The sequence below is a fragment of the Rhodamnia argentea genome, chromosome 8, assembly GCF_020921035.1.
Source record: "Rhodamnia argentea isolate NSW1041297 chromosome 8, ASM2092103v1, whole genome shotgun sequence".
Classification (NCBI taxonomy): domain Eukaryota; kingdom Viridiplantae; phylum Streptophyta; class Magnoliopsida; order Myrtales; family Myrtaceae; genus Rhodamnia; species Rhodamnia argentea.
The window spans coordinates 2,164,458-2,187,770 of NC_063157.1; the positions used below are offsets into that span (position 1 = coordinate 2,164,458).

At 41.2% G+C, this 23,313-nt stretch overlaps 2 protein-coding genes and 1 pseudogene across 2 annotated transcripts; 2 read left to right on the forward strand and 1 right to left on the reverse strand.

Annotated features, from left to right (window-relative positions):
• Nucleotides 1-2,801: 2,801 nt before the first annotated feature.
• On the reverse strand, nt 2,802-6,642 carry LOC115728736 (annotated as a pseudogene).
• Nucleotides 6,643-14,350: 7,708 nt separating this feature from the next.
• On the forward strand, nt 14,351-19,207 carry LOC115737909 (inactive protein kinase SELMODRAFT_444075). The gene is made up of 10 exons (XM_048283440.1): nt 14,351-14,374; nt 14,469-15,444; nt 15,657-15,811; nt 15,895-15,989; nt 16,149-17,197; nt 17,573-17,733; nt 17,968-18,044; nt 18,129-18,276; nt 18,375-18,524; nt 18,743-19,207. Exons 2-10 carry the CDS (start codon nt 15,261-15,263, stop codon nt 18,974-18,976), a joined length of 2,253 nt encoding a protein of 750 aa, XP_048139397.1. The 5' UTR covers nt 14,351-14,374; nt 14,469-15,260; the 3' UTR covers nt 18,977-19,207.
• Nucleotides 19,208-19,631: 424 nt separating this feature from the next.
• LOC115738043 (phospholipase D alpha 4) lies at nt 19,632-23,313 on the forward strand. Its single transcript, XM_030670527.2, has 4 exons — nt 19,632-20,238; nt 20,791-21,351; nt 21,424-22,618; nt 22,763-23,313. The coding sequence occupies exons 1-4, from the start codon at nt 20,152-20,154 to the stop codon at nt 23,194-23,196; spliced, it is 2,277 nt and encodes a 758-aa protein (XP_030526387.1). The 5' UTR covers nt 19,632-20,151; the 3' UTR covers nt 23,197-23,313.

Sequence of the window (23,313 nt, forward strand, 5' to 3'; positions counted from 1 at the left end):
CGTAGAGATGATTGGAGAAGCTGAGAAGAGAAAAGGCAACCGGAAAGAAATAGCGACCTTCTCAAAATTTGCCACCATTTTCGGAAAGTCCGTAATTCAATTGAGAGTTGGCTAAAAGTTGACGAAGGTATGACTGAAAGTCCGAAAGGCACAAAGTGTGTTCCTAATCTATAATCGGGGTACATCGCGGACAAATCGACTACAAACACTGTGCGAATCACAGGCCGATCATGTCGGGGCCGAAGTTCCGATGACTCACCTTAGACGCAGGTCGCTACTATATAAGTTTGATTGATGGTAGCTATTCGAAGAGATGTTAAGTCTACCTTTCCAACTGCCACCCTCAAGTTGAGAGAACATTTTTTTCTTTACTTTTTCAGAAATACCCTCGAAATTTTATGTCCCATAGTTCAAAGCTTAGGACCAAAGGTACGACTAAAGGCACTAGGAATCTTCATGATAAAAATAGGTTACACTTGTCAACGCGGGTCCTTTGATACCCATGTTGCCTCCCGAATCTGATGTTCACTTTTTTATCCTTCGGAACCGATGGACCGTCTTTTTGCGGTGTTGGGAAGTCTACGCTTTCCCATTTTTCCCTTTTTATTCTCCTTTTTTTCATTTTTCATTTATCCTATTTTCTTATTTCCCTCCACCAGGCCACGGGTGAGGGTTGCGATGCCCTCGCTTGGCCCAAATCTGGCTAGGGCGTCATGTTCCTTGCCCAGTGGTTGGCAAGGGCCCTTCAGTCCTCATTTAAAAAATACAAAGAAAGAAAAGAAAAAATACAAAGTATATTAAAAATTATTCATGTTAGCGTCGGCTGTGTCAAGCCAGCGATTTCCAGTCAAAATTAACCAAATGGCCCATATTGGCAGATAATCAAAAGGTTTATAACTAAATTGTCTAAATTAAAATATTCAACACCGAATTGGCACAAATATAATAAAGTGATGACTTTTTTGATAAATTTCACTCTATGAATCCCAATCTCTCTTTTAGTAAAGTTCATAGCTCATTCCATGCTTACGTAATTATTTGAAAATTGAATACATCGTCGTTATGCCGAAATATGAGTCTAATTTTCTCATGTAGATAAGTCGTTATTCTACTGAAATAAATTTAGAAAAATTGGTAATTTCTATAGATTGTTATTTTGTTTGTTTCAATTCCTAAAAAGGAGTGCTTCCGTTGCGAATTTGTAATTATTGAAACTTTTACCAATTAGCTCTTCTGATTAAGTATTTCCTTGAAATATTTCTTCATCATTTTTTCTTAATATTAGAACAATGTAGTCATACATAAACATCCTTACGTCATATAGCAACCCCAATTGTGAACTTTTTACGGTTATCAAGTCCCTGTAATCTGCCTTTATTTTTATCCAAACGGGGAAGATTTATATGAAATAGGATGCAATTTAGCAATCAATTTACACTCATATCTAATCACGGGGTTATTGCCTAAACCTTGCCTCTCCAACTGACTCTAGATAACTAATCATGTCTTCTCCTCGTCACAAGAATTTATGGGAGGACTATCAAAAAAGTCTTAAACATGTTGTAATTGTGTCAAAACGGTCCTAAACTTTTTTTTTTGCCAATTAAGTCTTAAACCTTTTACATTTATGTCAAGCCAGTTCATCGGGAAAAGTATCAAAAAAGTCATAAACCTATTGCATTAATACCAATTCAGTCATAAACTTTTTTTTTGTGCCAATTCGGTCATAAACCTTTTTGTATTTGTGCCAATTAAGTCTTAAACCTTTTATTAATGTCAATTCAATCCTAAACCTTTTACAATAGTGCCAATTTAGTCCTAAAAATTTTGTATTTATGCCAATTGAGTCAATTCGGCTAACTTTGATTAGAAATCACTGGCATGGACATCAATTATCCTACGTGGCACGGTTGGCGCTAACGTGGATATTTTTTTAACATTTTTTTTATATTTTAAATAATTTTTAAAAATAATTTTGAAAAAACCAAAAATATGCTTAAAAAATTATTTAAAATATTAAAATAATATTAAAAATATTCAAGTTAGCGCTAACCGTGCCATATAGGACAATAGATATACACGCCAGCGATTTTTGGTCAAAATTGACCAGATTAACTCAATTGGTATGAATATAAAAGATTTAGGAATGAATTGGCAACAACACATAAGGTTTGAGACTAAATCAGTACCAATAAAAGGTTTAAGACTTAATTGGCACCAAAAAAAGGTTTAGGACTGAATTGGCACTAATGCAATAGATTTAGGACTTTTTTTACACTTTTCCCCCAGTTCATTTGGGCAATTTTGATCGGAAATTGCTGACGTGGTGCAATCGACGCTAACATGAATAATTCTTTTATTATGTTTTAAAATTCTCTATAATCCATAAAGAACTGACGAATTAAAGAAAAAAAAAATGAAGATTGAAGTCATGTCGTGCTCGCGATTCTACTTGGTAGGTTTTGCTTTGACAATATAATACCTGCGCCCACATCGTTTTATTCGATTTTGACAAAATTAATGGCACGAATATGTTGATTCAACCTTAAAATAGTGGTCATGGTACTAACATAGACTCCAGCAAATGATAATATAATGTTACTAACAGTTATAAATGTGCCCACACAAGACATTGTATACAGGAGATCAATCCCTTTTAACTTAGATTTTGATCCTATCATCTCGTTTCTCAATATCGTAGAATACTATCGACTAAGATTGCAACGCACTTTATTAAAAATATTATTACATTAAAGGCAAATTAGTAAATTAATTATTAGGTGATAAAAAATAAGAGTGCCCTAGTTATTTAAAAGAAAAAAGAAAAAAGGAAAAAGGGAGGAGCTTCTCCCGCGACTTGACGAATATTCAGTAGCCAGCTTGGAGAAGTAGGAATCGGTCTCCATCAACTCTGTAGGCTCATCGTACTCCACCAGATTTACTTTAAATATGAAGCGGAAAAACACGAATTATTATTCAGGTAAAAAGCTCAAAAAAAAAAAAAAAAAGAATTCCGCCGCATTTGAATATTCTCAAATTTTGATGGTGCTATTTGTTTTTTATGGAAATTCAGAATGCCGGATTTTATCATGAACTCATACTTGGCACATCGCTAGCGTAAAATATGTACGGTCATGAAACGAAGAAACTCTCATTTACTAATAGGATGAAAGCAATTACCAAAATCAGAGATTATGTATGTGTCGGTGCGTGAATCCTACTTGCGTAACGATCTTTTGGCACGATCAGTGTGTCAAATCAAAGTCTTTTTATCGTGCCGTAAACTTGAATTACCGGGAAAAAAAAAAAAAGAAGGAATGGAATCGTAGTTCTATTCTGAGAGAAATTGTGAATGTATAAGATAGCTAGGAACTTACCATAAGAGAGGACCATGACCATGTCACTGTCTATGACAATGGGGACTCTGTGAACCACGGTGGTGACAGTGCAATCTGAGAACTCTTGCCTGATGATCCTCTGAAGCACAGCATCAGTTGCTGAATCAATTGAAGCAGTGGCTTCATCAAGAACCAGGACTCTGCTCCTCCTCAATAGAACTCTTCCCAAGCAAAATAGCTGCCTCTGCCCAGCACTCCAATTCCCTCCTCCATCACTCACTGTTTGGAAATTTTGAACAAGCGAATCACATTCCCATTGGCAGAAAAAGGATTCAAATCATTTTGAAGCTGTGACTAGATTGGCACATGTGATGTGACAGACGGATCGCTCACCGGAAGAATCAAGCCGATTCGGAAGGTCGCTAATTGTGGCCTTGAGCTTACATTTTTCCAGAGCCTACAGATCGAGATATGAGCACGCGTCAGTTTGCCACGTCCATGAAAAAGATGATCTAGTTGGGGCATAGATTACGAAGATTGAAGTCCAAAGATGAGCATTTGTGTGTGGATTACCATCCAAGTGTCATGGTCAGAGTGAAGGCCAAGAGGGTCCATGTTAGTCCTAGCACTGCCTCTGAACAAAGTGTGCTCCTGAGGGATGATGCTCATCTTCATCCTCAAGTCCTTCAATCCAATGAAGTAATGTCTAGCCCATCTACATAGATCTTCCCGCTTGCTGGCTCGACCAGTCGAAACAACGGGCTGATCAGAGTCGCTTTCCCACTTCCTATTCTTCCAACAATGCCGACTCTGCTTCCTTCTTTGAATGTGCAAGTGATTCCCTTCAGCACCAGGGTGCGTTGGGATGATACCTTCGCTGAAAACAAGTAGGAAAAAGCTCTTTGTACAGGCGATCTGATAAAAATTTGTCATTTTTTTATATATTAATTTGTACCTTTAGTTCTTGCAGCTCGATCCGACCCTATGATGGCCATGAAGATGGTGGCCTATGATTGTCCACGACCGATGCAGGCTCATATGGAATGTGCATAGACTGTTTGATCCGGTTGGCCAAGATACTGTAGTTTGACAAGTAGCAATCCCACCGGTTCACGAAAACATGCGTACCCATCAAGGTAAAAGCATAAGAAAGAGATAGCTCAACAAGCCCTGCAAGACCGGGATGAGCAAATTTAACAGGTACTTTCGACAATTCGATAAGTTGTGGCCGTCTTCATGTAAATTTCTGGTTACTGCAGGTTCTGAAGTACTTTTAGTCTCACAACTAGCCACTCCATTTGTGCATTGGAGTGGAAAAAAAGTTTTGCGTCGGCGTCCACGAGTTTCAGGAAATCGCCGAAGCATCTGTCTACCTGTTGAAAGCTCTAATGGTGACCACACCTAGGGATGTCTCGGCCGCATAGTTTCTGAGGGGAGCTTTTGTGGTGCCGTTGATTCTATTTAATTCGTGCGCCGAAGCCAAGTAATATGACTTTTAGTCGAGGGATAAAACACGGTTAGCCTAACTGATCAACGGATATAGACAAAATCAAAAGGTCTAGATTTGGAAAATCACCTGAACATATTTTGCAGCAACCATTGCAAAAGTCGCAATCACGAGAACTTGCCAGATGAACGATGCCATAATCCCAATTATAGCCAGAATTTCAATCCCACCAGCCATCACAAAGATGATGATGAATGGGATGTCAAGGTCTAGTGTACTCAAATCTGATGAAGCCTGTGAAACTTCAAATGTCAGCCCTGTTCTTCGTATGGCAAGTGCTTGAAAGAAAATGATAGTGCTGAAGATACCAAAATGTGATGTGAACACGATCTTACTCGGGTCAGAATCCTCCCCACTGGAGTAGAAACGAAGAAGAGCATCGGAGCTTTGAATATCGAATCAGTGAAACCTGAAAAGAATGCCTCGGACGCCTTTAGACCTAGATGAGCTGCGAAGAAGGATCTAAGGCACACGAACACAGCACTGAACGATGAAATCCCTGCGAAGACGCCGATTAAAGTGCCACTACTGATTTCGGGGAACTGAATAGCTAGTGCTAGCCAATAGGTCAATGCACCCTGAAGCGCCACAAATGCTAACTGCGTCAGTAAGCCTAGAAACATAAGTGTCGATCCTTTCGATACCATTATGCAATCCCAGAATGGCTTCCACCCAGAGTCACCAATCTTCTTCTCTTCTTCTTCTGTAAGTTGCACTTCTGGCCAGGCCTTCTCGGATATCTCGACTTGTTTATTCTCTTTAGATTCATCATGCTCAATCCTAATGGAGTTCGCAGTTCCACCAGGGATTTCACTGTTTGAAGGTCCAAATGTGGTTAAAACTTCTTTGTGAGATTTCACAAGCTGTTCGAATGCTGCTCCTGAAGTCAAGAGCTCCTTGTAGCTCCCCGACCGTGTAACATGTCCGTCCTCCATGAGCTTCGTATCACAAAAATCACTGCAAAGAGCACACCGATGGACAGGAAGGGTTGCAGCGTGAAGCTCCAAGTTGAATGGAACCACCAAGGCAATTTTCGCCCATCCGATATGCATCCACCGCGACGTAATTCACGATCTCGCCAGTTGAGTGTCGTTTTCTTCCGGTGTTCAAAAGTTTCAACTGCTTCTGGTAGACCGCCACCATAAGAGCAGATCTCATTCTCATTCCGTACATCCTGGAATCGAAGAAGTAATCTCTCTGCGAAAATGACTGGACTAGCTTGGCAAGCATAAGCTCCCAATAATAGCGAACCATTTCTGACAAATTTCACGTGCCTTCGTTCGAGTAATTCACAAACCAGTACAGTAACAAAGGGGATACAACGACGGATATTGTTCGGGAAAGCGCACATAAGCCAAGGAAAATGTTCTCCTTGAAATAAGCTTTCGCAATTGTCTTAATAACCAAGTAACTCTGTGAGCCCTTTTGATTGCTTACAACCGAATCCCCCGAGCGCGCAAAGTTTTGATAGGCCAGATCGGCTTCATCCTCGGAGACCAGAGATGGGATATCCGCGAAATCTAGCGGTTTCGAGTATCCCGAGCGTAAAAACGGATTCATCCAAGAAAATGTCAACTTGCTGAGATGGCTAGCACAGCCAAGCTGCGACCGGGACTAATCAGAATTCGCACCTAACAGAGGTTCGTATAATTTGTCATCTGGGATTGGTCTGGGAACCACAATATATTTCCTGAAGGCACAGAACAGGAGCAGAAAGTTTACAGGCCGAGTCACAATGTCTAAAACTCCGACCCCGAGCCGTTCCAGCAACGACTCCAATTCATTTCCTCGATCCATAAGCGGTGGTTAACTAATCAGTGAAATAACTCAAAATCAACTCTACAAAGTAGTAAAATAAACAATTTCGAGACGATAGAAAATCTATCGGAGTAATTCAGGTGTCAATTTCTGCTCTAGCGAGGTTCTCAATCTCGAGCAGTATGAACTCACTAGCAAATGATAGATCGCCGTTTCATCCGTCCATCGTCGAAAGGCCAATGAACAAACGGGCAGCCCTGTGAAACAAACATGAGATTAGTTTTGATCCGTTGGCTCCAGAGTGAGATTCATGAAGGCCAATTTTGCTAGAGGATTTCACGTTCGTTGCCTTGGAGTCCACTCTACTTTGGTTTGCCGGGAAAAGTTGAAGATTAGGCCCGTCGGTTTTCGACACGATGCCTCGACTCGATACCACCACGGAAGGCTTATTTTTTACGGACATGGGACCGAAAAAATCCGACACGAATTAAAATTAGGAGAATGCGACGGTGAGGGCTCCGTCATAATTTTTTTTCCCGACCAACGGAGCTTTCCCGATCATGCAATATTAACGTAAAGCAGACTATTTACTTCGCCGGTTTATAAAGAGAAAGATATAATTTTCACATGCCATATAATGTTCTAAGGTGACAATAAAAAGAAATTGAGCTCCAAGTTGAAGAAAGAAACGATGCATATAGAGACTATCGCATTAAGGGTACATTTTTTTCAACTCAGAAAAAAAACAATTTTTCTTAGACTTAATTCTTTCGAAATTTAAGACTTTATAAAGATTAAGGTTTCAAAAATAATTAAAAGGTGCTTGCCCATTTCCTTCTTGTGATTTCAACCTTTCATCCAAAAAAAAAAAAACATGGCTTCTAACACGAAATTTATTTCTTGGCCCTATTATTTCAACAACCAACGTTTGAAAGATCATTTGTTCTAAACCTACATGTCACAATGCAACTCGATTTTGGTTTTTGTTTTTGTGTAGTTATCAATGGGATGTAAAGAGTCTAGCGCTGTTAGAAGTTGTCGAGTGATTAGGATTAAGTATAACTTTTCTTATTTTTGGGACTCCACTAGATATATTCTAATCATCGCCAGCATCTTTTTCAATGGTGTCGTGACTCTTTCTTTCCTATTTTGAACTTCTGATATCTACTCTTTTATCACTAGTATCTTCGATCGAATTGTTTATCTCTTCGTCACTAACGTTAGTTTCATCGGACAATTGGTTTCAATACGAACTCTATCCATCTGAACAAGACTAAAAAAAGTAAGCATTGCACATCTGAAATATGTTAATACTGATAGATACTAATTAAAATTCGACATGGCTATGTACACCTTACTTTCTTGCAACCAAAAGGAGCAGGAACTAATGAATCTTTCACCACAGTTCTATTACAAAATCCTAGAATATGAAGAAGATCAAAGTACACTAAATATTCACTTTCCCACTTTTTTTAGTTCTTCATCTTTCACTTTTTTTTTTTTTTTTTGGGACACTCCTAGGAAAATGAGAAAGAAAGACTTAGCTTTTAATGTCATGCATCGTCATTCGGACCGAAATCACGAGGCTTGCGGCACAAACCAAGCTGTTTAATCATGAGATGATAGGGAACATTACTATTTATTAAAGCTAAACTCCGGGCCAGATGACTGCCAAACCTTTCTGAAGTTTCCACAATTTTGTTCTTCACTGGCAATGTGAAATCATGAGTCATCTGCCGTACGACCCCCCAAAAAGATGAATGTCTTCAACGAAGGTAGTTTGATTCTAGGAAGAACATCATTCTTCCCACTCGAATTCGGATGCCGACTCGCCCGCCGGACATATTTCGTTTCTCCCTCGCGCATATATAAGTTCGGCGCTTCCCTTTGATTTGTAGGGAAACAAAAGGGTGCATCATCCTCCCGGTATCGCTAAACTCCACACCCGCTTCTCATCCGGAAGTCGTCGTAAAATAATCGCGTCGGCTTTCGAGGACGTATGAGAGGAAATCTGATCCTTCATCCTATTTCATCAGTAGGACACGACTATCAAGGCGATGTCAAGATGAAACGATCCCTCAGCAATGCTCAACGTTGACAAACATTTGACATGGTGCCATCTCGATCATCAACATCGAACATCCGAGTCTCAGATTTCCACCCGTTCGTTCAATCGAGCTCCTTGGTCAAATGGGCCTCGACAAACCCAATCTAGCTGGGCCTTTAGGCATCAAAATCATCTCCGTAGGTCTTACCTTAACAGAAATCATGTCGCATGAAAAAAGAAAAATGACCTGATCGGTCCTAAACTTTGAGTCGACGTGCAATGTGGTCCCTAAATTTTAATCTAATATATCATATCGTCCATAAAATTTTAATTATTCAATGTGATTCCTGAACTTTAAATACATATTCAATTTAGTCTATGAATTATATGAAGATATTTAATATTGTCCCCGAACTTGAAAGCGATAGAATGATAATATTGAATATTTTCAATACAGGTCATGGACTACATTGAAAATGTAACAAAAGTCCATAGATTATATTGAACAAATTAAAAGTTTAGGAGCCACATTACACATTCAGTTAAAGTTCATGGATCATATTAAATAAATAAAAAATGCAGGGATCACATTATATATTAAATCAAAGCTCGGAAATTATTTGTTACGTTTTTTCCCTTAAAAAAAAAAAAAACCAAGCAAGGAGATTCTGGAGAACGGCGGATGTTAAAACACGTGTGGAAGTTGAACGGGCAACAACATTAATGGGGGTTTGGTCCATATAATTAAGAGGGGCCACCGTCTACGGGACCAAGTCAATTGGTCGTGTCAGTAGCAGTCGAGTTTTGCATGCTTGCTCGCTCTAAGCCCAAGCAAAAGATCGCACCAATCGATCCTCGCATTCAATGCCAAAATCCAGCTGCGACCACGAAAAACAGGTTTTGAATTTTTTTTTTTTTCTCGCCTTATTGCTTCTTTGGCCATAGTAAAGAACAGGGGAAATAAACTTCTTTTCCCATTTAATGCTGCTGGCCCCAATTCCCAGCTCGAGCCGAGAGTGATCGATCACATGGGTATGGAATTCGTGACTTAGGCTTTGGTAAAACCCCGATTTTTCGTATAAAGGAAAACCGTTCAAAGCCGGCTCCCTTCGGAACCGAATTGGGTTCGGTCGGTTCTCTATTGATTCCTCTTGGAACGGCGGATTAACCGGGTCCTCAATGTTGAGAACCAAGTCGATTTTCCTTAGAACTAGCTTATAACGTAGTGGACTATGTCGATTATAGTCCTTTCTCCGGTCACAAACTAGCCCACATCATGTGGATGTGTTTTATTTTCGCATTTGGAAGTCCATATTTCGAATCTTCGTGAGTGCAATAAATTTTTTTTTTTTTTGGGAGATAGAGTAGAATCAATTCAAAGTGTTTGTCGATCTGATTTCGCCGATTTCCAAATGAAACCGGTAGCTCCGAGCTAGGATTGACGCAGCAGATCGATCCTAGACTGGTTCGAGGCTTTCGGAATCGGAAATCAAATCAGCTCTTCCGGCAACTACCCAATAACCAGTCCGATCACGTCAATTGTGATCGATTCTCGAGTTGAACCTACCCGGCTGCACGCCCCTACCCATCTCTATCTTCGTCGTCGCTCGAGAAGTTGTTTGTTTGTGGAGCGATGTTCGATGCCTTTAGCTTGGATGTTGGCAAATCCCGACACTATTTTAATGCAAGTGCGGAGTTATGAACTCGAGGGTTTTGTCTTTGTCCATGTTATCCAACTAGTGTAGTAATTTTATTTTATTTTTTTACCTGTGGTCTAAAACTAGTGTAGTTAAGAAAGTTAAGATAATCTAGTAAACCAGACGTGCATGCCACTTCTTATTATTGTTTAATTAAGGTTAAGACGATATTAAATTCGAAATTAGGCTCGCAATTTCCAATCCTAGTTCGGGTGTTGGGAACGTGACCCACCAAACTCCTCGACATTGCATGCATGCGAGCTTTACGGAGACTAGCGTAATTTTCTTTCATCTAATCTTTATTTATTACGACAGTTAATGTCTCTTTGAGAGGATCGATTTGGGCTCTTGTCCCCATCCGAGCCAAAGCAAGGACGGACCATGGAGCTCTAGTCCTCTATTTTATTCTCGTAAAAACACTTGGACATAGTTTAGGGTTTTCGAGTTCGGCTAATTTATATCGGCCTAAAAAAACAAAGTGCAAAGACATTGTATTATGAATTATTGAAGTAGTTATTCCCCCGATCTTTATGCCCCATGGAAAGAAAATTCTCGATCGGTGTTCGAGCCAAAATACGTGTGGCGGGTCAATGCGATATCATCGATTAATGAAACTTTTCCATTGATGGCTTGGCTTTATTTCAAATCCAAATATAAGTGGCTTTTCTATCTTTTCAACAATATTTAAAGTTTGATTACGCAGAGAAAATATGTCTCCATTGTGATTTCGTGCATGTTGAATTATCCAGAGCACGATTAAATTTTGGGCGACATATAGTTATATCTTTTGATTTGTATTAAATAAAAATAAATTAGAGATAATTTTTGTAGACTGGAAACCAATTTCCGGACGCGAAATTTCTGGTTGTAGCACAACCAAAAGTTTCCAGACTTTTTTTTTTTTTTTACTCAGGTTGGCACAACCTCGGTACGAGATTAAAATTGAGATTTTTTCCACGTTGGGGGACCAACTGACAGCGTCGCATATTTTCAAATTAAAACTAAGTTTGTACTACAGATAAAAACAAAAAAAAAATTGGAGAAACTTTGGACGACGACAATGCAAATCGCCTTGCTTTTTGGCAGAGGTGGCTGGGTGAGACCGACCCACTTGACGAAGTCAGTTTACGACACGCGCCGACACCACGCGACGGCGTTAAGGCGGCCGACATCTGCAGGTTGGGCGGCGCGTCCGAGGATCGTGTCTCCCTCCTGACACCGAACCCGCCGTACATTTGATTACTCGCCAACAGGAATTAAATTGACAAGTAAAATTTTCTAATTTTTCTATGCACTGTACATAATGCAAGACAGGCAAAATATATCTTTTTCAATATTGAACAAGTATCTCCAAAATACTCGATTAAAAACCTTTTAAGAAAAGTTTACAATTGTTCAAGAATTACTTAATAGCAATTTGGACCGATTTGGATAAGGTTATCGAGTCATAATATCCGATTTTAGATCAATTTGGTTTGAGCCAAACTCTCGGTCCTACCCAAAATATTATAAATAGTTCTTGTAATGTGCAAAATCAAGTCTCAATTCAGTCCCGAACTCGTCGAACCATCACCTCTTTATTGCAACGATCCAAAATGGGTCCCCACCCATCAAACCCTCTTTGATCATGAAATTAGAAATTTGAACCCATGGTCCCCTAAAATTCATGCCAGAAGCAATCACGTTTGCTTGCAAGTTGCAGCAAGAAAAAGAGAGCTGACACCATTTTGCCCTCTTGTGATTCTTCGTTGTCTCCACCTTGCCCTACCCTTATCTTTGCTAAACTCCAAATCCCAACTTTTTTTTAGGGGTGGGCGGTTCAAGTTCCTTACATGTTTCAGACCTACCCATCGAAACATGTTTCTCATTTTTTGAAACTTGAAACATACCCGTCATATCTTGACTCTATCACGGGTTCTAGGGTCGATTCCAAGGTACCCAAGAACCTATCAATTTCTTTTATTTTATTTTCTTTTTTCATTTTTAGTTAAGTAAAATAAGAGTGAATGCTACAATATCTAAGAGAAAGTAGAGGTAAGTGGTTTTAAGTTCCGTACATGTTATATTTGGAACTTTAAACCAATCCATTGGAACACGTTTATCATTTTTTGAAACTTGAAACCTAAAAATTTGTTTGGCTCTAGATTATATACTCATCATCGGTGCCATAGAACATTATAGGATCGTGCAAAAACATATACCAATAAAACTATAAAAATTTATTTGATGATCTAGGATCCAGGTTCTAGGTTTAGGTTCCAGAACATGGAACCTACCCGTTGGAACATGTTTCTCAATTTTTAGACCCTAAGACCTACCCCGCATACCTTGAAATCCGGAACCAAACTGGATCCTACAGATTCTGGTTCCAAGTTCTTGGTTCTACCCCGGAACCATAAGCACCCTTACTTTTTTTCGTCTCAAAAAGATAATCATTTTCATATACTGTGCAAAGAAAGAAAGGTTCTTCTTTATCCTCGATTCCAGTTGCTAATCAAAATTAGAAACAGCTACCGGATTAAATGACCCAACGGGGCCGTCCGAGCCCGATCAGCTCGGGAAGAGCGGAACGAGCAGGTGTCGACAAGCAATTCCATGTACGAACGGGTCTCGACCTTACATGATCCATGCTCGATAATCATATTCTCAGGGTAGTCGTTAACGCTGACTCTTGCTACTAATTGCACTCGCCGGGGAGAGCTTTGACAGGAAAACGGTGGCGGTGGCGGGCCGCTGGCCGGGTTGATTATTCACCGTCATCTGTTGGGTACAAATGAAGTTGCCAGGTCCCCTACGACGGACAAGCTCGAGACAAAACTCGTCCTTGACTGATCATCGTGTCGAGATGGATCGCTGCAACTTGAAATGATGGACGGCCAGACCATCATTGCATCCTTATTTTTGTTTTCCTCACGCTTTGAATTTAGGCCTCGCTTTATCTACAGTAGGTGCACGAGTGGTGACCGTGGTTTGTCCGATAGAAATATCCTATCGTCGATGAGAGATTTCGTGAGCGTTCAAGTCCGGAAATTGAAATTGCCGCCGACTGTTCTCATTTGATTTTATTTTTTTCGTAAAAATAAATAATTTTATAAAAATAACCGCTTATATTTCTTGATATAACTAGTTAATAGATAATATTTTCATTATCACTAATAATTGTGCTTAAATATTTTCATGAACGATGAAAATATTTTTCGCATTGTCATTTTTTATGAGCTACATGATAAATAGCTCGATAGGATGGTTATCATATATCTTTTTTTTTTTTTGTAATCAAATGGGCAGAACTCCAAAAATACATTTTTATAGATCTTATCTAGACCTTATGAATGAACGACATGCCACGTTCAATATTCTCACATCGTGAATTAAAGACACAAAATATCACTATCCCATTGTCTATTAAATCTTCCAAATCATTAGTGATTATGAATTTAAGGATTGAATTATCCCGAGAGTTATGCTTGTGAATTCAAGAGACCCTTATTAACTATATTTTTTACATAAATTTTTTTCAACTGTGTGAATGCAATTTTTTTTTAAAGTCGTGGTTGTGCATGATAACACTTTTGTTTTAAAATTCAACTTCTAACTAGAATTTTATTTTTCTATTGCTGGATAGAAGTAATTTTTTTTAATTTCTTCAAGTAATTTCAAAATTATTTCCGGAGCAAAAAATGTTTCAGAAGTAAAAAAACAAAATTGCGTAATCAAATAGATATCTGCTCCAGAAGGTGCGTTACCAAATAGATTTCTATTCCAAAAGTATTTGTAAAGAAATATTCTACTCTAGAAGTATTGTGACGGGTCGAAGCAAGCGATTTGCTAAAGTCATAACAAGTCATTTTCCATTTTTAACAACTATGCTCTTAACTTTCGCGCTCTTCTTCTATCACTCTCTCCAGCCCGTATCTCCTTCTGTGCTGTCTTCTTCATCCTCACCTGGCGTCTTCTCTCTTCCCTCTCCCTCTCTCTCTCTCTCTCTCTCTCTCTCTCTCTCTCTCTGCACTTTTTTGGAAACAGGGTATGTAGCTTCGTGCCTCAACTTAGCTTCCACGTGAGTGTAGCGATGGTGTTGCAGTTGGTGATCCTCTTCTTCTTCTTCACGATTTTATTAGGAAGAGACTAGCTGGTGACGGGCATTGGCTGCCGTGCGTTTTCTCGATTAGTTTTTTCCGCGCTGGAAGTTCCGCTCTGATTGGTGAGAAGACCGAGGATCTGCAGGGAAGGTTGAGTATTATTGTATTGCTTCCATGTTGACTGTGCAGCTCGCTTGCTTGCTTCCCATGATAAGATAAGCATTTCGATTTTCACGGATCGTGCCAGAGGTTCTTGTTCATGCGCTCTTCTCGTTCTTCGTGCGAACCGCTGGGTGGGTTCGGTTCGGCTTGCTCGAGACGGACAGAAAAGCTCGGTTCGCTTGTGAAACCAAGTGGTGATCGGTTTTGCTGCCGCTTGACGTTATCTGTCATTTTTGGAGGTCGCGCTTGACTTGAATTTCTATCCGAAGAGAGACTCTTTTAGCTGTTCTTGTTCGGGTTGGTGATCCAAGGCTCGAAAGAAATCGCCGGTGTTTTGTAGTCAGCGAAGCCTAATGATTTGGGCAATGTCTTAATCCGTCGCAGCTTTCCTGTCGTGTCTCTGAAGGCGAAGGAGAAGGTGAAGTTTCGGTGCAATCCGAACCCAAGTCCGAGTGCTCAAGTTCTTCGCATTTCTTGATATGAGCTGTCTCGGTGGAATGATTCCTTGATATATTGTTTGCGGAGAAAAAAAGGAGCTGCAGATGCAGGAGCTTTGACGAGTGTGTTTCCGATTCGGACGTGCTCTAGAGAAACTTCGATTCTGCCTAGGTCTCGTAGTTCTTGGAGCTCAAATCTTCTGGGACGCCAGGTGTTTGAATTCCTTACGCAATGAGTCAACACCAGAAGCAAGGCAAGCCGGAAAAGGAGACGGCTGATGTGGGTGAAAGTGTGGTGGTTGCTGTTAAGGCATCTAGAGAAATTCCTAAGACTGCTCTTGTCTGGGCATTGACCCACGTTGTTCAACCTGGGAACTGCATATTGTTGTTGGTTGTGGTTCCTCAGCAGAATTCAGGTACATTCCTAAAACATGCCCAGTCTAAATTTTGGTTCAGTGGGATTTTGGTTTCAGTTTTGAGATTATCCAATCTGTTACAATGTTTAGTTTCAAGGTCTTGCAGGTAAGACATAATTTCTTGGGCATGATTTATCCACCGCTTAGGTTTGGCCATGTTGCCTATCAACAATCACGAGTAACTGCTGATAGTCCTTTTTTGCTGAGACCAGGTAGAAGATTGTGGGGTTTCCCAAGATTTGCTGGGGATTGTGCTAATGGTAATTCGAAGTATTACTCAGGATCTAGTGCAGAGCAGAAAAGTGACATTACAGACTCCTGCTCCCAGATGATCCTTCAGCTCCACAATGTTTACAATCCGAATAAGGTGGTTGTCATATGTATAGACCATAATAGCTTCAGTCATGTTTGCTCTCCTAGTCATGTGATTTGTTTCGCCGGTTCTCGCAGATAAATGTCCAGATAAGGATTGTCTCCGGCTCTCCTTGTGGGGCTGTGGCCGCGGAGGCCAAGAAAGCTCAAGCTAGTTGGGTGGTATTAGACAAGTAAGTTATTTATTTCACACTCTTTTGGTCAAAAGGTCATAGAACTTGTCATTTTCGACGGTGTCTAACCTATGTCAGGTCAGGCTTCTGACCAAAAGTTCAACCGTGGAAAACATCTTTTAATATCTGAAGTTTGGTGGTCTTGCTGTTTTTCTTCAGACAGCTCAAGCATGAGGAAAAACAATGCCTGGAGGAGCTACAGTGCAATATTGTGGTTATGAGGCGGTCGCAACCAAAGGTCCTCCGCTTGAATCTGGTGGGATCACTGAAAAAGGAATCTGAACATGCGGGTGCGTCGACTTCTGAGATGGATCGAGCATTGCATAAGCATCACAGTGGCAAAAGCGATGCTTCAAATTCTATCCGAGGGCCAGCAGTGACTCCAAATAGTAGTCCAGAATCAGGGACGGTCTTCACGAATACTGAAGTGGGGACCTCATCAGTGTCAAGCTCTGATCCTGGAACTTCCCCATTTTTCACCTCAGAAATGACTAGAGAAATAAGAAAACAAGAACTAATGTCCATAGAAGAATCAAAGAATCTTGATCAATGTACTTCAGACTCCGAAAGTGAAACTCAATCGCTATCTTCAACGAGCTTGAGGTTTGATTCATGGATGTCAGAAGTTCTTAGTTCTCACTGTCCACCCACGAGATGCTTTCAAGAAGACTCTGTAGGAGTAAGAGCTAATATCAAGGCCCATACACCAGTTGGGAAGACATCGCCAAATAAGTTCTCACAACAGGATGGAAAAGTTGATATTAGAGTGCCAAACTGCGGAAATGATTTGGAATACGGTGGAAATGTGAGAGAAGCAACTTCAGTATCCAGACATGCACCTCCTGGTCCCCCTCCATTGTGTTCCATATGCCAGCACAAGGCCCCTGCTTTTGGGAAACCTCCAAAATGGTTTAGCTATGCTGAGCTCGAGCTTGCTACCGGAGGATTTTCAAAGGCTAATTTCTTGGCAGAGGGAGGTTTTGGATCTGTGCATAGAGGGGTACTTCCAGATGGCCAGGCGGTTGCTGTCAAGCAACACAAATTGGCTAGTTCTCAGGGTGATCAAGAGTTCTGTTCAGAAGTTGAGGTCCTGAGCTGCGCTCAGCACCGAAATGTTGTTATGCTGATTGGAATTTGTGTAGAGGACAATAGAAGGCTGTTGGTTTATGAGTACATTTGCAATGGTTCATTGGATTCTCACCTTTATGGTAATGTTCTTTTCTTCTTGCACAAATTAGCTGCGGCATATCTAGAGTCTATATGAAGCTAAAGTTCATGATGGCAAATTTTCAGTGTAATTATAAAATCAAATAGAATGTTTCTCATAAAAAAACTGTCAGTATAGGACAGACCATGTCTCGAAGAAGTTGGCAAAATATCTCAAATTGTCAATACAGTACTTGTGTAGAATGTAGATGCACTTCAGTTCATGTTGATCATATATTCAAATACAAATACCGTGTGGTTAGGAGCTATGCCTCATGAGATAAAGTCAATCCCGTACAAGACATGATTATGTAGTTTTAGGCATGAATGACATATAACTTCAGATTGTCTGAGCTGATAAAGGATTTTGCCATCAGGCTGTCATCAAGAGCCATTAGAATGGTCATCACGGCAAAAGATCGCCATTGGAGCTGCTCGAGGACTACGGTATCTTCATGAAGAATGTAGAGTGGGTTGCATTATCCACCGTGATATGCGGCCGAACAACATCCTTGTGACTCATGATTTCGAACCTTTGGTACTAAAACTTACCGATTCTTCTCATAGTTGTTCAGCAGATGAAATATGAAGTCTCAAATCATACCGATTGATCACCCTAAATTGTTCAAATTCTTCTACACCACATCTGCAAAAGCATTTTGACTACTTAAGGCTTGCTGCTTATGCTAGGAACATTAAAAGCATATCCAATATCATAGATTTGCATGTTTATGGATTGTTAAATTCCTTATCTCAATGCCTCTTTTGCTAGGTCGGTGATTTTGGACTGGCAAGGTGGCAACCTGATGGAGATATCAGCGTAGAAACAAGAGTACTTGGTACTTTTGGGTTAGTCTTAACACGATTTACCGACATTGCTACTGAGTATTTATATATTTAAGGCATTCAGTTGACTAATTTCCCCTTCATTAGGTATTTGGCTCCAGAGTACGCACAAACAGGCCATATTACAGAAAAGGCTGATGTGTTTTCATTTGGGGTGGTCTTGGTGGAGCTGGTGACCGGAAGAAAAGCAGTGGATCTTAATCGGCCAAAGGGCCAGCAGTGTCTGGCAGAGTGGGTATGATGTAAATGAATTTTCAATCTATCCCCAACTTGTCTGAGTTCCGATTTTCTGGAACATGACTCTTTCTAGATTCTACCTGATCTTCTCTGTAGGCACGCCCCTTGTTGGAAGAGTACGCAATTCATGAACTGATCGACCCTCGCCTGGGAGATCAATTTTCCGAGCAGGAGGTTTATTGCATGCTCCATGCTGCATCACTGTGTATTCGACGGGATCCTGAGTCAAGACCTCGCATGTCACAGGTAAATACTTTGATAAAGCAATGGAATGCGAAATGGTTGTCACATGTCAGTTAGGAAACATTTGTTGGTACACACTGAACAGGAGTGCCTACTGCCGGAGTCATATGCTGCAATCATATTGAAATTGTTAGTTGTTTTGGAGAGCTCTTTTGAGTAGTTTGTTTCAAGGAGACATTGAATCAATATTTCTTTTGCTTCTCTTTTTCATTTTCGAGAAGGTGCTTCGGATCCTGGAAGGGGACGGGCACATAGACACGAATTACATGTCTATTTCCGGGGTCGATGTTGGGAGCCATAGTGGAAGGATCCGCAACGAGCAGCAATACCACAGTGGTCCTCTGTTGGATGAAACCAGGCAAGCGTTCACTAGAAGACACTCTCTTCAGACACTAGGTACTTCTTTTCGGGAGAGAGAGAGAGCAAGGAGGAGATCATATGGGGAAGCTCTATGAACTAGCAAGAGAAGCTCATCTCATCAGACAACTATGTCACACGAATCCCTTTGGTAATTTTTGGACATCTTCCTCTTTTGTCCCTCCACTCTTAGATTTTTCTCCTGTACAGTGAAAGGGTAGTTCATATCAACCTAGTTAAGTATTGTTATTCCTCCAACATTTGACTATTTGAGAAGAATACTGATCATATAGCAATATCGAGCCGCTGAGGCAACTTTCTATATTGCATCGCGTTGTGCATAAGGCATTTTTTTCTTACGTGCTATGGATCGGCTTCTTTTTTAAGTTGGTCGGATCGTCAAACTCGTCATGTGATGGGGTGCAACCGAGTCAGAGGATTGCTTGTAGGCTCATTTTGAGGTTTCCAAATTAGCAATTTCTTAATTCAGAAACCAAAAAAAGAAGAGAACCAACAAAATTTAACTGGCGAGATATATTTGGTGAGATTTATTTTGAAACAAAGCTCTAAGATGAAGAGGTGTGTCTTGTAGAATATGAATTTGATACGTTTCCTCAATGGGAACCGAAAGCTCATCCAAATTTCTTGACTTTGTATGAGCTTCCTAATTACATAATATTTTATGTTTACTCTCTCCCATACACGCAAGCCCCCGAGCTGAGCATGGGATTAACAGAATAATTACGGAATAATTTTTTCATGTAACCTACAGAATTACGCGTCTTCCCAAGTGTACAATGCATATTTCCAGAAATCATGCAGATCTGGATTTTTTATGAACAAGCCTTAGGATGTTCCCGAAAAAACTGGTGTGCCGATGCAGGATCTTGTCCTCTGACCTGAAGCATATCCTTGCATCTTTGCTGGTCAAACAATTTCTTTCGTTGACCAGGTATGATCTAATTGATCCACACCCCCGTCTTTCTGTATTGAAAGAAGGGTTTGTATTTGAATTGGGCTGAAGAAACTTCGACGTGAAGTGAAAACTTTGTCATCTGATAAAGCTTTTGGTGTGTGGGATTGCCTCCAAGAAAACAGAAAGAAACATGACAATTTCTTCCACGTCTGTCTAGCTTCGAGCCCATCACGTTCTTGGTTTCCTTTGCTTCTTAAACCACAACAGCAATCTCTCCGCCTAACTTTTTATACATATGACTCCCATTTCTGCAACATTCTCTCTCGATCTCGAGATCTCTCGAAGGCGTGAGGAATAATGGGGGGACAGAACAGGCTTCTTCATGGGACATTGGAAGCTACCATCTTCCATGCGACAACTTACACGCCGCTTTTCCCCATCAGTGTAAGTATATCGCGTATCCAATCGCATTGCTCGCATGACCGATGATGATGTTCATAGCACTCGAACCTCCTGTAATTGCCGACAGATAAACCATAGCCCTTCACGTTTACCTCGTAAAAGCTACAGCCACAGAGCAGCTGACAGGGTTCCTGAAGTGAAATCCATCGCATCTAACTGAGCAAGCCTCATTTTTATTTTTTTGCCACATTCTTGACAACACCCCATCTAGCCTCATGGCTTGTGCACAAGCTCTTCCTTCTCTTCAGTTGGAGTACTAAGGATTGCTGTCGATGTTCAAGACAAAGATGGTGGTCAAATTCTTTTGCCCAAATGCTCATAGTGTTCGGAGCTACAACTTAGATTGAATTTGCATAATATCCAAATCAAACAGTTGGATTGGAAGCATTTTTTTCTGTGACACCCACGAGAATTTCTAGTTTTGTTTGTGTTGTGATCTCGTGTTGTGTTTTCTGGCTGAAGAGATGTATGTTCGATCACAAGCTAAGCGATCCTCGTTTTTTTTTTCTAATGCTCAAAGTTCAAATCTTGCAGTGTATACTAGCATATGGAAGGCCCGTCCATGTGACCATCAAGATAAACGACGAAATTGTAGCCAAGACTAGCCAAGAACGGGATCGCGTATGGAATCAAACATTTCACATCCTCTGTGCTCATCCATTCGATTCAACCATCACCGTCACGATGAGAGCAAGCTGTGTAATCCTGGGAAAGTTCCGCATACAGGCAGATCGGTTACTAAACGAAGCTAGTTCGGTTCATGGGCTTTTCCCTCTTCAGATGGAAAATGGTCAGCAGAATGAGAAATTGAAACTTCAGCTAATCCTGTGGTTCAAACCAGCAGAGATAGAGCTGAGCTGGTCGAAGATACTCACCAACGGCAAATTCGGCGGCCTTAGGAATGCCACTTTCCCTCAGAGATCGAACTGCCAAGTCACCCTTTATCAAGATGCTCATCATCTCTCTGGGTTCCAACCTCTGCTCGGCTTTGGCACGACTCCGAGGAGGCTCTGGGAGGACATGTTCGAGGCCATTGAAGGTGCAAAGCGTCTGATTTACATTGCAGGCTGGTCTCTCAATCCAAACATGGTTCTGGTAAGTGGAAACATAGAACACCACCTTGTGCCCTGCACTTTTTCAAGGAGTTTTGACATTTTTCTTCTGCAGGTCCGCAACCCGGATACGAGCATTCCACATGCTCTTGGAGTTAGTCTAGGCGAATTGCTGAAGCGAAAGGCCGAGGAAGATGTAGCAGTGAGAATTATGCTTTGGGACGACTCGACGTCGCTGCACATTATCAAGAACACAGGAGTGATGAACACTCATGACGAGGACGCCCTCGATTACTTTAGGCACACCGGAGTCATGTGCAGACTATGCCCAAGATCGAATAACAACTTCCCGACTTTGTTTACTCACCACCAGAAGACTATCACGGTCGACGCGCCGATGCATAGTAATCCAAGCGACCGAGAGTTCGTGAGTTTTCTTGGGGGGGTAGACCTCTGTGCTGGCCGATTTGATACGGAAGAACATTCTTTGTTTCGCACACTCAATACGGAGCTCCACAGTCAAGATTTTTACCAAACAAACATCTCAGGAGCTAAACTTGAAAAAGGCGGGCCAAGGGCGCCGTGGCACGACACTCATGCGCGTATCGCGGGCGAGGCTGCTTGGGATGTGCTGACCAATTTTGAGCAGCGATGGACCAAGCAATGCGACCCTTCTCAATTAGTTCCCGCCACTTCCCTAGCAAATCTGTCTCCAGAAACTACTTGCAGCATTTCCGCCGAACGGGATTGGAATGTGCAGATCCTCCGGTCGATTGACCATGTATCGGCTAGCCAAATGTTCGGAACTCTCACCATGGAGAAAAGCATCCATGAAGCTTATGTCGAAGCAATTAGGCGCGCCGAGAGGTTTATATACATTGAGACCCAGTACTTCATAGGCGGATGCCATCTGTGGGAGAGAGACACTCGCAGTGGTTGCGCAAATCTAATCCCGATCGAAATCGCTCTAAAGGTGGCGAATAAGATAAAAGCAAAAGAGAGGTTTGCAGTGTACATTGTGATACCGATGTGGCCAGAAGGAGTGCCCGAAAGCGAACCGGTGCAGGACATGTTACATTGGACTAGGCAAACCATGGAGATGATGTATAAGTTGGTCGGACAAGCGATCCGAGAAAGCGGCGAACCGTGTCACCCGAAAGATTATTTGAACTTCTTCTGCCTCGCAAACAGAGAGGGGAAAGTTAAAGGCGAGTTGACTCCTCAGTCTTCTCCGCAACCTGGAACGCAGTATTGGAATGCTCAAAAGCATAGGAGGTTCATGGTTTATGTTCATTCCAAGCTCATGATAGGTATCACTAGACATTCATCTGTTAATTCTTGTTATACATATCGTTTTTCAAGCCTTGGCAATTATTATAAAGTAAGCTGAATAACCATGCTTTTCCTAAACTGCAAATATCCATCTTAAACTCCGGCGGTTCTGTATCTTGCAGTGGATGATACGTACCTCTTGATCGGATCCGCAAACGTAAACCAAAGATCGATGGCTGGCCAAAGAGACACTGAGATCGCCATCGGGTGTTACCAGACAAAAGACCGCGAAATCCGGATGGCTCGTGGAGACGTACACGAGTACCGTATGTCGCTTTGGTACGAGCACACTAGGCAAGCCGAAGAGATGTTTCGAGAACCTGAGACTTTGGAATGCGTAGACAGATTGCGCTTCATCGGGGAGGAAATGTGGAGAATCTATAGCAGTGAAGAAGTGGTGGACATGGAAGGTGTCCACCTAGTCAAGTACCCTATCAACGTCAAGCAAGACGGCAGTGTCGAGGATTTGGTCGGCGACGGTGGCCACTTTCCCGACACCAAAACTCTTGTAAGAGGAAGGCGATCAATATTTCTTCCGCCTATGCTCACGACATGAACGGGAAAATGAGGAGGAACATAAACAATGTACATAAATACCGTCAAATAAAAGATTCAATTGTTCATTGTCTCTAGACAGGAAAAGAAATGATGCAGATGGTTGGGGCTTCGCGGT